The sequence below is a fragment of the Molossus molossus genome, unplaced genomic scaffold (assembly GCF_014108415.1).
Source record: "Molossus molossus isolate mMolMol1 unplaced genomic scaffold, mMolMol1.p scaffold_m16_p_15, whole genome shotgun sequence".
NCBI lineage: Eukaryota > Metazoa > Chordata > Mammalia > Chiroptera > Molossidae > Molossus > Molossus molossus.
In genome coordinates, this window is record NW_023425350.1 from 51995275 (window position 1) to 52008905 (window position 13631).

Here is a 13631-nt window from a genome sequence, read left to right on the forward strand (position 1 = left end):
TGGGGTGGGGGAGGTTCCTATATATAGGCTGCCCTGCCTGTCAGAGGAGGGACATTGTGTTATCCTGTCCTCTCCCCCAGCAGAACCAGAACCTCGTTCTCCTTGAGTCACCACAACACCCCCCTCCTATTTCTGGGCATCAGGGATCGTTTTCCTGTCTTTAAATCACAGCAGCATCAGAAGCAGAGCCAGGTACCTCTCTGGCTGCTGCTCAGCTCCCCCAGGTCTACTAATGCAACTGCAGCACTCACCCGGTAGCCTGGCAACCAAGCTGCTTCTTGCTGCTCCTTTCTCTCTTCCCCACTTCCCCCACCCTCTGCTCCTGGCAGCTCCCCACGCCCACGTACTCATGGAAGATGTTGGGAAGACCGCATGGGAGGTGCTGGCCATGAAGTCCGCAATCTGCCGCAGAGCCCAGATGTTGGAGGAGTTGTTTCCCTTCTTCATCTGCTCCTGGATAAGGCCTTCCAGCTCCTCCCTGAAAGACTAAAAGCAGACCCAGAGGTGCTGGTCCCCCCAGTGCATCTCAGGCAGGAGACCGAGGGCCCCGCTTCTAAGTGCCCACTCCACCCCAGGTCAGCTAGGCCAGGGCCACAGGTGGGATCCCTGGGCTCCGAAGGACATTGGGCAATTCCATGGGATTTTAGGAGCCTCTCCAAACTGCTACTGGGGGAGCAACAAGGAGAGGCTGGGGATGGATCCTGCTCCCTTTGCCCTGTAGGCAATACTCCAGATTCCAGGTCCTTCCTATGTCTGAGAGAATCAAGACCCCTCCCCCATCAGACATGGCAGGACTTCACTTTAGTAATTGAGACATTTCAAAAAGAAGAACTGAATGAAAAAGTATGCTATCTTCCCTGTCCATTAGCCATGAGTATGCCATCTTCCCTGTCCATTAGCCATGCCTATGGCTTTTCTACGTCTCAGTTTCCTCAGTTTCAAAAGGATTTGATGACCTCTGAGGTCTTCACTCTGACGTCCCACAGGCTTTTCAGAACCATCAGGCTATGAACAAAGCATGCCTGTCCACCAGGTGGCAGCAGGGAACACTCAGGAGAAAAATTAGAAAGCTGCTTAGGAGTTGGTGAATCTATAAAAGGAGAGACTCAACCTGAGCTCCTCCCATTCCCATCTCCTGCTTGAGAATAGAGTCCCATCTTTTCAGGCCCAATACCTGGGCTGGTACTAACTCTGCCACTTCTCCCACACCTACTATCCCTCCTACTCACACCCTGGGGTTTTTCCATCACCCCAATGCTTTTAACACCTGCCACATTCCTTCAGGATCCCCAACACAACGTCGCCTGTCACCAAGACCCTAGGCCCATCCCTCCGTGCTCCTCTGTGAGGCCTCAGCATTCGCTGTGTGCTCTCAGCTAGGGTCACACATGGCCCATGTAATGCCCTGACTCCCCGAAGCACAGTGGGGGCTGAGGCAGAGCCCATCCTGGCAAGTGCCGGAGATACCAGCTCCAACCCTGAACTTCCCAGACCTTAAGATCATGCACTGACCCCTCAGCTCTACAGCCCTCAGACTCCCATGGCTCTTCTTCCCCATGCCCAGGAGCGTGGACCACCACCCTCCTACTTCGGTGGTCCATTCGGCCCACGTTCTGTCCTTGCCTCAAGGATGAGCTCTGTGTCCATGCCAGGCCGGCACCAACTGACCTCGTCTGGAGCTTTGGTGGGATGATCGTGACTTGCTCTCCCTTCCGGGGCCCCAGCCAGGTAATCCCCTGAACTCTCCACTCCCCCAATCTCCTGGGGCTTCCAGGCTCTCTTCACCCCTTTCCCATGCTTGACAGCCTAACCGCTCCAACAGTGGATCCTTTCTGGTGTTAAGGAAGGGGTATCGCAAACTTTCCGCGTGGCGCCCTCTGCTGGCCTCCGATTTACACAAATTTGTTCATTGTTGACAGCTTTTGGGGAGGAGGGAAGACTGGAAGCTGAGGATCCGAAGGGGCCCTGGAAACTGAAGTGGGGCTCCAGACCCACCTCCTCCCACTACCGAGCCAAATCACCTGCAAATAACCAGTTTTTGCCACCCACCAAAGACGACAGAGAATCGAACACCCTCGTCTAGCTCAGCAGGCTTCCAATTGCTAGGACCCTGAGCAAGTTAAAGAGTTATCTTCCAGGTTCACCCAGATGAATCAGCGCCGGGCCCTCCTGGGTGGGCCCCACTCACCGGGCTCTGCAGGATCATGGTGACGCGCTTCTTCTGCTCCATCAGGTTGAAGTCCTGCCGCAGGTCCGCCGCTTGGTTGCGAAGGCGCAGGTACTCGGGGTCGTTTTCTGAGAAGCGGTCAAAGTACTGCTGCCCCCGCGGGGGCGGCGGGGAGGCGGCCTCGGGGACAGTCTCCTCACTCATTGTCCTTGTGGGTTACAATTCACTCCTGGGACCTGCAGAGAAGGGCAGAGTGGGCGTACAGGTTGGAGGCCCAGCCCGGGTACACGTGTCCGAGGGCGGAGGGGTGGGATTCCGCAGGGTTCACAGTGGGCAGGGTTCACAGTGGGCAGGGTTCACAGTGGGCAGGGTTCACAGTGGGCAGGGTTCACAGTGGCATGCGGCCATCCCCAGCAGGCGGTAGGCGGAGCCGCGGGTTCGAGGGCAGGGCGCCGACAGCTGCTGATCTATAGGGGGGCTAATGCATCATCTGACTAAGTGAAAATAGGGCACTGGCTCAGGTGAGCCCACTCCTCCCCGACTATCCTGCCGGGCGTAAATGGCCACCCTCCTCCGGTTGAGGTAGACAGGTGTCCCAGTGCCAGCATGGCCGGCAGATCTGTTCGAGCATTTCTATGATGCACATCTCACACAAAGTACAGCTCTCTGCTGGGGATCGGTACTTCGTCTAAAACTTCAAGCCCCTAAGATGCCACCTAAAAAAATTGTGGTGGGAAATTCACAAAAGAAAACGGAAGAAGAGAGCGGGAATGCTGAGGGGTGAGAACGGTCTGTGCGATGCTTTCTGCACAGCGCTGACTTGCCCCGGCCTCTGTAAAGGGACGATTGGTGACTCTGTTTCAGAAAACGTGCCTCAATGCGGAATCAGATTCTTTTTTTTTTTTTTTTATCCTCACCCGAGGACATTTTTCCATTTTTTGTTCAGGTAGAGTGGGAGGGAGAGAGAGGAACAGAAAGAGAGAGAGAGAAACATCGACATGAAAGGGACACATCGAGTGGCTGCCACCCACACAACCGACCAGGGCCAGGGACAAACTGCAACCGAGGTACGCGCCCTTAGCGGGAACCGAACCCGGGTCTCTCAGGACCGAGGGCCGACGCTCTAACCGCTGAGCCAAACCGGCCAGGGCCAGAATCAGATTCTTATTCCACGCTTAAAAGAGGTCTGCAACTTTCATTTATGAAAATTAGTTCCTCCAAAATCCAATTAAGTCAATATTGAGAAATAGCAAAAGATTAAACACTGTTTGAAGGGCACCGGGTTGCCAGGCCCCATTTATCAGGACCTGGTCTCTGGAGCGAGGACCAGGGCAGCCTCTGGAGGCCTGGGCTGCGGGAAAGGCGTATTTCTTCTACTCGAGCATGCTTTTCTAAATGCCTGCGTGCTGGATGAAGGAATGTCTTCTGATGCCATACTGGAGCCCATCAGAAGAAGCAGGTTGCAGTTCCAGCCTCCACCTACCAGCTGTGGGCTTTGGCCACATGCCACACAGCCAGTCTTCCTCTGTGTCAGCACAGCTAGGCCCTCAGATCTGCGTCACCTCCCCTTCCACACCCAGGGGGCCTTACAGAGCGGTAGCCTTCTCCTTGCTGGCTGATGCCCCTCTTAGCAAAGGAAAGCAAGTGTCTTGAATGAATAATAATTAACTTTTGAACATCAGTAGAGAGATACTAACAAAAGAGCATTCCCTGAGATCAGGACACCGGGCTTCCATCCCTCAGTTTACCTCCAAGGGCTCCCCTCCGGCGAGGAGGTGGAGTGCTCTCTTGTTCTCAGAGGGGTCCTGGCCTCCCTGGTCCTGATCTGCTCTGCCCCCAGGGCTGATCCTGGGAGCCCAAGCCTTCGCCTTCATTCCAGCAGCTCATTGCAAAAGAGGCCTTGCTGGCTGTTAGCAGAGCATATCCTTGCTGTCTGTGAGCTGTCAGGACTCTACCCTTCCGCCCTACAGTTCCTCTGCACTAGGCAAGAGCACAAGTGGGAGTCCACCCTGTCAGCCCTGAACACTCAGTTGACTTTTTCTTTTTTGCATTCGTCCCTTTGGGAGACGGGCATATAGCAAGTTCAAGGGAAGGTACATGGACAGGGTCCCTTAAGAATCAGCTGATGGGCTGAACCTTTGGCCTACAGCAGTGGTTTCTAACCTTGAGTACACATTGTAATCACTTGAGAACTTTAAAAAAATACTGATATCAAAGATTGTAATGTTATTAGTCTGGGGTGTGACCTGGATATTAAGATTTTTAAAAGCTCCCTAGGTGATTCTAATAGGCAGCCAGAGTTGAAATACCACTGGCAGGATGTTAGTGGTTGTAATGTGTGATGAAAGGTATCCATTCCAGGTATTGGCCATATCTAGCAAGCCTGCCAAAGATGACACAAAGCCTCGTGTTTCTAACACTAGTGCCAGGTGCCACCTCCCATGGTTCTTCCGGCCCCCTTCCCCACTCCAACCACCACCTGCCACCATACACTTGACCTGGGACAGTACGAGTGCTCCAAATGCCTCTGAAACTCGCTTTTGAGAGTTTACCAAACCATGATCCCTGACCTTAATTCTTCCACTAATTAGTCATGTCTTTATGAAAGCCCTCACCAGGTCTCCCCCAGCCAGCACCAGCCTTACCAGTCGTGTCCATGGGATGGAGGAGGGACAGGCAGACTGGGAACGGCAGCCAAAACAAACAAAACAAACCTTCTCTAAAGAAATATTTCCAAACATATTTGTCAGGTTGCTAGAACAGTTGAGGTTGTACTTCCTAACACTGAAAGCCAGATTTTTAATTTAGTGAAGAAAGAGTGATTGAGTCCACCAAGGATGCCTGTGGTGGAATTAACTCAGGACGAGGAGTCAGAGTCTGCAATTTTGCCCCAATTCTGTCCTTCTCTAGCTGCATGGACTTGGGCAAGTAATTTCCCTCTTTGGGTCTCCCTTCATCCGCCCCTAAATGAGGAAGTGGACAGAATGACTCAGGGGCTGTTCCGAGCTCTGACACTACAGGGAGAGGGGAAGATTTATGTAGAAAGTCACAAGGGCGGAGGATGCTGTTTTCAGTTTCCCCCAGTGCCTCTTCCTCAAGTCAAAGGCCAAAAGAGAAACACCTGCAAAGAGCAAAAATGACCTACTGACAGTTGCCTCGGGGGTTCAAGTCAATCCCACATGATGGGGTGAGTTAAGAATCCTTCACCTCCATCATGCTCCCACCCAGCCCCAGCCCTGGAACTTGGGGAGTAAGAAGAGGCTGCAAGGTCAAACAATGGGAACGCATGAGAGCCCTGCAGACATGCAGTCACTACCTGTTCTCTGGGCAGGCAGCACTGCAGACCAAAATTCTTCTACAGGCATCGCCCACTGCACCCCACCCCTTTGAATTCTCCTTGGCACTTTCACAGCCTCAGATCCTTTTAAAAATAGCAACAAGCAACCCCCCTCGCCCGCTAATGGATGCATTGGATGTGAACTTGGAGATCTCTGGGTCCTTATGATTCCAGGTTCCACCAGCTCCAGGACCACCTGAACTCTCAGCTAATGGACTAGGATTTTGACCAGCATAGACTGGTACTGAGCCTTCCTGGCCTGAATCCTTTCATCCAGGTAGGAAAATGCTGATTCTCTTGGCTTCCCTTTGGAGTGGCTGTGTTTCCAGGAGTGGGTCTAAGAAGGCTCTGAAGTAGCCCCTCACTCCCTGAAGCATCAAGAACAAAGAAAACCTGGGCCTGATGGACCACACCACCATGCCGCCAGGCCTGCTCCAGAGGTGCTCCTGGGGGGGTGGGGTAGGAAAAGGAAACACTGACTCTCACCATGACAACAGGGGCCTCCTCAAAACCCTCTGACTTTGTGAACCAGAGGCATCCTTTTTATATATATATATATATTTTTTCTTTTTATTGATTTTAGAGAGAGAGGAAAGGAGAAGGAGAGAGAGATAGAGGCATTGATGAGAGAGAACATCAATTGGCCCACCTCCTGCATGCCCCCCACTGGGGATTTGGCCCAAAACCTGAGCATGTGCCCTGACCGGGAATCTAACCGGCGACCTCCTGGTGCATGGGTTGATGCTCAACCACTGAGCCACACCGGCCGGGCCAGAGGCATCCTTTTATGCTCCTTCCTTTCCTCCTCACAATATTTCCTAGGTGATCAAAATTGTATGCAGAGTGGCTTAGTGGTTAAAAGCATGAACTCTGGAGCAAGACAATGGGTTCAAACTTCAGCTATGTCTGTTATTAGCTGTGTGATCTTGGGCAAGTTACCTAACTTATCTGTGCTTCAGTTTCCCCATATATAAAATGGAGATTGCAACTATTTAGCTACCACTTCATGTTGTTATGAGGATTGGATTGTATATGAAGTACATACTTGAAATAGTGCCTGGTGCATAGCAAGTGCTGTTAAGCATTTGCTCTCATCATGTGTTATTTAGAGGCTAGAATCATCATAGCATTAAGAACTCGAGTAATGAGAGGCTTACGATTCTATTGTAAACAGGTGCACACTAAATAACTGTAATGATATGTTTTAGTCCAAAAAAATCCAATCTTGAGCTATATGAACAAGAAGAAGAGAATGGAGAAAAGGCTGATGAGGATGCCCAGTTCTCTGACCGGACAGTGGGAACGTGCCGACCTGGAGATCACAGGAAGGAGAGTAAGCAGGATGCTCAAGATCAGAGGAGGCCAGCTTGTTGCACAGATGTGACATCGTAGAGTATATCTGGTCTTTGTCCCCAGTTTCAGGCACAGAGCTTCAAAAATGCTTGGGGCTTCTAAAATGCCCGAAGACATTGGAAGTGTCTTCTGTCATTCATAAAGAGCCCCTTTCACCAAACCTGAATTTACACTTAGGAGGTGACTTATGGTGGGCCCTTAGATAGTTTCAAGGGAGAAACTGGCCACCAAGAAAAACCTAGCACTTGATTAGAGTTGCAACTTCAGCCCAACTCACAGTAAGGGAGAGGGAGGGGCTGGAGATTGAGTTCAATTTATACCATTATGCCTAGTAATAAAGTCCCCCCCCAATGGTGAGCCCCCCTACACACATTAAAAATCTCTGGACAGCCTGGCCAGTGTGGCTCAGTGGTTGAGCGTCGACCCATGCACCAAGAGATCGACAGATTGATTCCCAGTCAGGGCTCATGCCCAGGTTGTGGGCTCAATCCCCAGCGGGGGGCATGCAGGAGGCAGTCAATCAATGTTCTGTCTCATCGATGTTTCTCTTTCTCTCTCTCTCCCTTCCTCTCTCTCTAAAGTCAATTAAAACAAAACAAGAATAAAATCTTACTGTTAAAAAAAAAAATCTCTGGACTCAGAGGCTTTCTGGTTGGTGAGCACATGACTGCGCTGGGCTGGTGACACACCAGATTCCACAAGGGCACAAAGCTCTGCATACGTCCCCAAGCCCCAGACCCTGCCCTATGCATTGCTTCCATTTGGCTGTTCCTGAGTTGGATCCTTTATAATAAAATTGTAATCACAATACAGCGCCTTCAGTGAATTCTGTGACTGTTCTAGCGAATTCTAGAAACTGAAGCGGGGACGTGGAAACCCCTAAACTTACATCCTAGTCAGTCAGAAGAGTGGGTGGCCTCGGGACCCCACGGTGGCCTCTGAAGCCGGAGCCGTCTTGGGGGCCACCTTGCCCTTTAACTTGTGCCAGTTAACTTGTGTGCCCTTTGACTCTGGGGAGTGTCAGAGCTGAGTTGCATTGTAGGACCCCCAGAGGGTGTCGGAGAATTGGTGACGAAACAGCACCAGACAACTGCTATTCATGAGTTCTTTTCATTCCCAGGACCACTGTATGAGGCAGACGTGACTGTCCCAGTTTTATAGATAAAGAAACTGCGTCGGGGAGGTTAACTAACCTGCCCGAGATCACAGAGATCACAGTGGAACCCGGATTTGGACCAGGACTGTCTCTGGCTCCAGATCCGAACTCCTCCACTCCAGCTGTCCCAGATATCTGTTGGGCTGCCAGGTGGAAGAGGGATTAGGCTGGTTCCTTAGAGCCTCAGGAGTCAGAACCGGAACCAACCGTGGTTGCCACAGGCAGATTCTAGCTGAGGGCCTGAGGGGAGCTTCCCACCAGCAGGAGCTGCTTCATAAAGGGGGGAGGGACTGGCGGCTTCTCAGTGGTGAGCGCTGTCCTCGCATCAGGGTGACTCTGGAAGCTACAGAGGGGCTTGTGCCCCAGCTGGAGGGTGGCCCCTAAGGTCATCAAATTCCATGGTAGCTCTTGAGTGAGCAGGATTGGGGAATTCACACAATGGCTTGCGTGTCCAGAAGCCCATGCTGGTGAGATAGACCCAACGGAATAGTGTCCCCCACCCTCATCACCTCCAAAAGCCACCAGCTAATTACCGGGAGGCGGAACTAGCCTCGTCCCAGGCTCGTCTTCTCAGCGGTCAGCGCGCGCCCTGCTCCGCTCTCAGGGACGCTGTCCACAGCCACAGGGGCTCAGACGTCTGGGTGGAAACTGGAAAACACCAAGATGACAAACATCAGGGTCTGGTCTGCACCACCACGACTCTGGCACCTGCCTTCGCAGCACCATTACATGTGGACTGAGTTTAAAGACTGCTGGGAAATTCTGTAAACTGAACTTGAAGTGAATTTTTATTTTAAAAGCAAATTATATCCATAAAAAGGTAAAGAAAGCCCGGCCGGTGTGGCTCAGTGGTTGAGCGTCTACCCACGCACCAGGAGGTCGCCGGTTCGATTCTAGGGCACATGCTAGGTTGTGGGCCTGATCCCCAGTGGGGCGGCCAATCAGTGTTCTCTCTCATCGATGTTTCTCTCTCATCGATGTTTCTCTCTCTCTCCCTCTCCCTTCCTCTCTCTCTAAAATCAATAAAGAAAAAAAATTTTTTAAAGGTAAGGAAAGCTTCATTATCTTTATAATTGGGATCGAAATTCCTTTCAGAGAGAGGAAATGGAAAAGCCCTTTGCTGGGGGTTGGCCAGGAGGGTCCAGAGGGAAGCTGCCCTGCGGGTAGGATGTGACCCCAGCGGGACTGCGGGCTGCTGGACCAGACGGGACACGACACCTTCCTGAACCCGCTCCCAAGTTCTTCACTAACAGCCACTGAACTCACAGGTGCCTTGCGAGTGGTTTTTGGATGCAGCCCAAGAGACAAAGGAAGCCTGAAGACCACCACACCCCCGGCAAGAAGGGGGTGATGTTGCCCAGGCCAGGTACTGGTGGCTCAAGGCTCTCTCACCGGAGCGCAAAGGGAGAGGGCCCCAGCTGATGACTAGGTATCCGGTTATAAGGTACCACTGAAGGAGGAATCCAAAGCTGTTAGTAACTTACAAACAAGGGTGACTTACTACAAAAATCCTGGAGATCAAGGTCGTCAAAAGGTTAATCATCAAAAAAATTTAAAGGCAAGTGATAGCTGTCCATTTTCACTTGGAACACTGTTGTTCAGACCCATAAATACTTACCTCATCCCTGACCCCACTCCCACCCCCACCATGGCTCGGGGGCCCACCCCTGCCTCACCAGCCACATCAGCTCCTTCCCTGACCTGGTGCTGCCCACAGCAGAGCCTCTGGGAAGACTTGTCTTACCAGTGAGGGGCAAGGAGAATTCATCTGGGTAGGTATAGTATGCATAAGGGAGATCAGCACTTCTGTGCCTAGGTGGCCCCTGAGTCCATCATGCCTCTAGTTAGGGATGCAGATAGAGACCAGCAAAAGCTATTCTCTATGCTCTGCATGTCAGTGGCCAGTTGCAACCCTCCCTCCATTGGTCTTATGTTTAGTTAGAACAGGGTCATGGCCACCACTTAATGCTGCTTCTGTTCAATGCCCACCAGCGTGGGAGCCCTCCCTTCCAGGGCTGGCTGGCTCCAGGGTGAGGTTTGCTGACACCTCTGGATGCTACTCTTTGGATGGGTGGCCACTGACCCTCCCTCAGAACCAACCCTGTAGCCAGGTAAGTTGTCTTACCTGAAGCACCAGCTTCCTCCCCTTCCCCCGTAGTCCCTGCCACAGAAGTATGAGGTTGTCCCTTAACCTGCTACAGTTTGACTTCTTAGAGTCTGAGCTATTTCTTATGTCCACTGAAAGAATTACTCCTCTGTCCCCAGAAGTAACTTGTACCATTCATGTAAGGAGACAGACATCTGTCCCTCAGATAAGTGTACACTTTACACAAAAATTCCCATCCCAATCCCCTCAGTGTTGAAATACTACTATTAGAGCTTCCTTCCTTGCCTTATGGGATTATGCTCTGATTAAAATGCAGATAACCCTGAGAGTCATTGTAGGCAAATGTGTTATCTGTAAAACATTCTCCTGTGGTGCCCAAACTGTCAAATCTCTGATGGCAGAGTCAGGCTCGGCAACGTCAGGACAGGCACCAGATCAGCAAGCCTTAATGAGGGAAAGGCAAGAGAAGGCCTGATGCCCGGGCCACTCAGGAGGGTCCAGCACTGCGGGCGGGGCTGCCACCCTCGGTGAGCCTCTGGGGACGCTGGCGTGCCAGCCCTCTGAGCCTGCACCTGCTGTGGTACCAAGGCCTGCACCGCCTCCCACTGAGCCTTCGCTCTCCCCAGCATGTGCTTCCAGAGCCCAGCTTCCAGCCACCCAGGCCCTGTGGGCAGGGCTGAGAAGCACCCCACACAGTGAGAACAGCAGCATCAACCCCCAGGGCACCTGCCCCTCCTGGAAGGCAAGGCCCCTGGGCTGCCAGCTCCCTGCTCTCAGTGTGCAGTCAGCTGGGCTGGAGGTGGAAGAGAGGACACGGGATTCCAACCCTAGCTGGGAATCCACTGGGCTGCAACCCTGGACAAGTCACAGGTGCGTAGGGGCCTTTGCCTGTATGTCCCACGGCCACCTTGAAACCGACCTGTGACCAACCCTGCACCAGAGCCTTCTTCCCCAGCCAGCCCCTCCTCTCTGCCCCCCAGCCAGCCAGCCACCCTGCCAAAGGTCCCTGAAGGCAGCCTTGACTTCTTCCTCTTCTCGCCCTGGCGCCCACTGTCACCAAGTTCTCTGGTTTCATGTTCTAACTATCTCCCCATCCAGAGCACCACACCCTGAATAAGCCCACATCTCTCCATCGCTTTCATGGTCTCTGCCTGGTACCCCCATCCAATCAGCAGCCAGAGTCCCTGCTCTAAAAATGTCAATGTGGCCCATGCCTGTCACTGCCCTGTCACCTGGGGCAGTGTTCCTTTACCTTTCCTTTTGTAATTCCTATTCCTCTAGTCAAAATTTGGTCAAATTTAGATTGTATTACTAAAGCTACAAGTGTCCTTTTTACACTTATTAAATATAAAATTCACTTTTTCAAACCAAACATACACTCCAAGTTGAAAATTCAAACCCGCCCCTCCTGACAGGGGACCAGGGAGCCGTGGCTCTCTTGCTCGGGCCACCCGCTTGCTCTGGAGGACTGCGGTGCTGTAGAGTGAGGCCCAAGCAAGCTCCTAGCTGGCCCACAGAGCCCCGGGGCCTCGCAGTGCCCGTGGTTGGTATTCGGGGTTTTCCCAGGACCTGGAAGGCACCAGGCCGGGTCCCACCTTGAGGATGGTCCATGCTGGTCTCCACCCGGAGCACTCTCGCCTTTGCCCTCTCCTTCGGCTCAGGTTGTCCCTCCCAGAAGCCTTCCCCCCACGCCCCTGGCCCTCAGGCTCTCAGGCCTCCACGCTCCCCTCTTTCATTCCACTTACAGCCCCCTAGTAACAACCTGCCACCACGGGCTCCTGGCGGGCAAGGTCTGTGTCCAGCATTTCTCCATGCTCTCTGCTGCCACAGGGCCTGGTGCCGGGAAGGTCCTAAATACACGTAAGTTGAACTAAAACTCAACTAACAAGTGAATTGGGAGGAGTTAGGCCGGTTCAGCAAAGCAGCACTGTCCAGGCCCTGGGGTCCCAGAAGTGAGCAAGGCCCAAGGGGAGCTCACAGTACAGTGTGGGGACATGGCCCCTAAGCAGCCCCTGTCCGGGCAAGGTGCTCGGGGTTCATGGAGGCCACATGGCCGGTGCCCTGGTGCCTAAACCAGCTCGTGTAAAACAAAACATTCTTTCATTACATAACCCAAGGGCTGGGCTCCTCTGGCAACGATTCTTCTTGCCAATTTTGAAGCAGAATTTCAGCAATTGATTGCAACTTTCAAACTACCAAGTCCAGCTCCCCAGTTAACAGATTATGGGAGACAAGAAAAGATAATATCATACCTCAGCATCAGGCGCCACGACCCCCTAGGCTCTCGGCAGTGCAGTCCTGCCCTTCCTGTCTCTCACCTCTTCCCGCCAGCAGCCCTGTCGATCCCGCCCGCGCCCTGCACTCTGTGCTCGGGGGAGCCCTGCTCGGCGTCTCTGGTTTGCATCCTCACACTCTTGACCCTACTCAGCAAGGACTCTGCCTGGGATTCGCCATCCGCAGAGAGCAGCTGAAAATCATGAAAGATCCCCCGTCACAGGTCATTTTCTTCCCTGTCCCTCTGAAGACCAGGTATATGTAATCACTGGAGTATGAAATCGCATTTCTACGGGCCGTTCCTTGTAGCTATAAAAGAAACAGAAGGTCCAGAAAGAGAGTAACAGATGCCAAGTTGTCTGGCTTTTTGTTAAAATCTGTTGAAGCTTGTGATCACCGAGGAGAGGCGGGTGCCTCTCTCCTGCCACTCCAGTGGGGGTGTCCAGACAGGAGCAGACAGTCTGGACCCCCCGGCACCCCAAGTCCCATGTGGAAAGAGGCTGCAAGTTGTCGTTTCCCAGCTGCTCCCACCGCTGCCCTGGGCATGGCCGCCCCGTGGGGGTGCCAGCCTCTGAAAGCCCTCATCTCCAGTCTTATGGGTCAGCTCCAGACAAGGGCAGCACAGAATTTGCTCCAGCTTCACTCTGGAAGCCAGAGCCAAACTCACCGATCCCGGAATGCCACTTCCCGCGAGGGAGGAGCCGCTGGGCCTCGCCGCTGTGACAGCAGAGTGAACGGAGACTGTTGCATAAAGGACTGGCCACACCCTGCCTGGTCTGCTCAGATAAAGAGAAAGCTCGCACCTCTGGGTGGTGGGACTATGGGTGAAGCTTATCATCACGTTTCTGACTTTTTCAAATGTCTACACTAGGTATTAACTGCTATAACCATTTAGGACAGAAATAGTTTAAAAGCAGAAAGGGAGGAGACAGATGATCAAGCCTCCCTCTCCCCATCTTTGGAAACCCCCTTGGCTGGAGGAATCCGTTAACCCCCTGGCTGCTGCAGGCCAGAGAAGCACTCATTCCTGAGCATCTCAGGTGCATGCTTTCCTGGCGAAGTCCGCTGAGCAAAGGGCCCAGACCTAGTGGTTAGTGGGCAATTCTGTCCATTCTGATCTCCAGGAATCACACTGCCGTGGGGCGAATGCACCCAGAATTCTTTCACACTTGGAATCAGCCCCACTCCCTGTCGCTAGCCAAGCAGTTATTTGTTGAGTATCTACGAGTGCCCAGGA

At 52.7% G+C, this 13631-nt stretch overlaps 1 protein-coding gene across 5 annotated transcripts in view; it reads right to left on the minus strand.

Moving 5' to 3' along the window:
- Positions 1-13142, minus strand: part of ADD2 (adducin 2) — a 52174-nt gene extending 39032 nt beyond the window's left edge. For all 5 annotated transcript variants that reach the window (XM_036263574.1, XM_036263572.1, XM_036263573.1 and 2 more), the window contains exons 1-4: positions 13062-13142; positions 8547-8661; positions 2189-2403; positions 348-486 (exon numbers count right to left, since the gene is read on the minus strand). In XM_036263574.1, coding sequence (XP_036119467.1) covers positions 348-486; positions 2189-2371 — 322 coding nt within the window. In that variant the 5' untranslated portion in view covers positions 2372-2403; positions 8547-8661; positions 13062-13142. The remainder of the gene's footprint in view (positions 1-347; positions 487-2188; positions 2404-8546; positions 8662-13061) is intronic.
- Between the last annotated feature and the right edge of the window lie 489 nt (positions 13143-13631).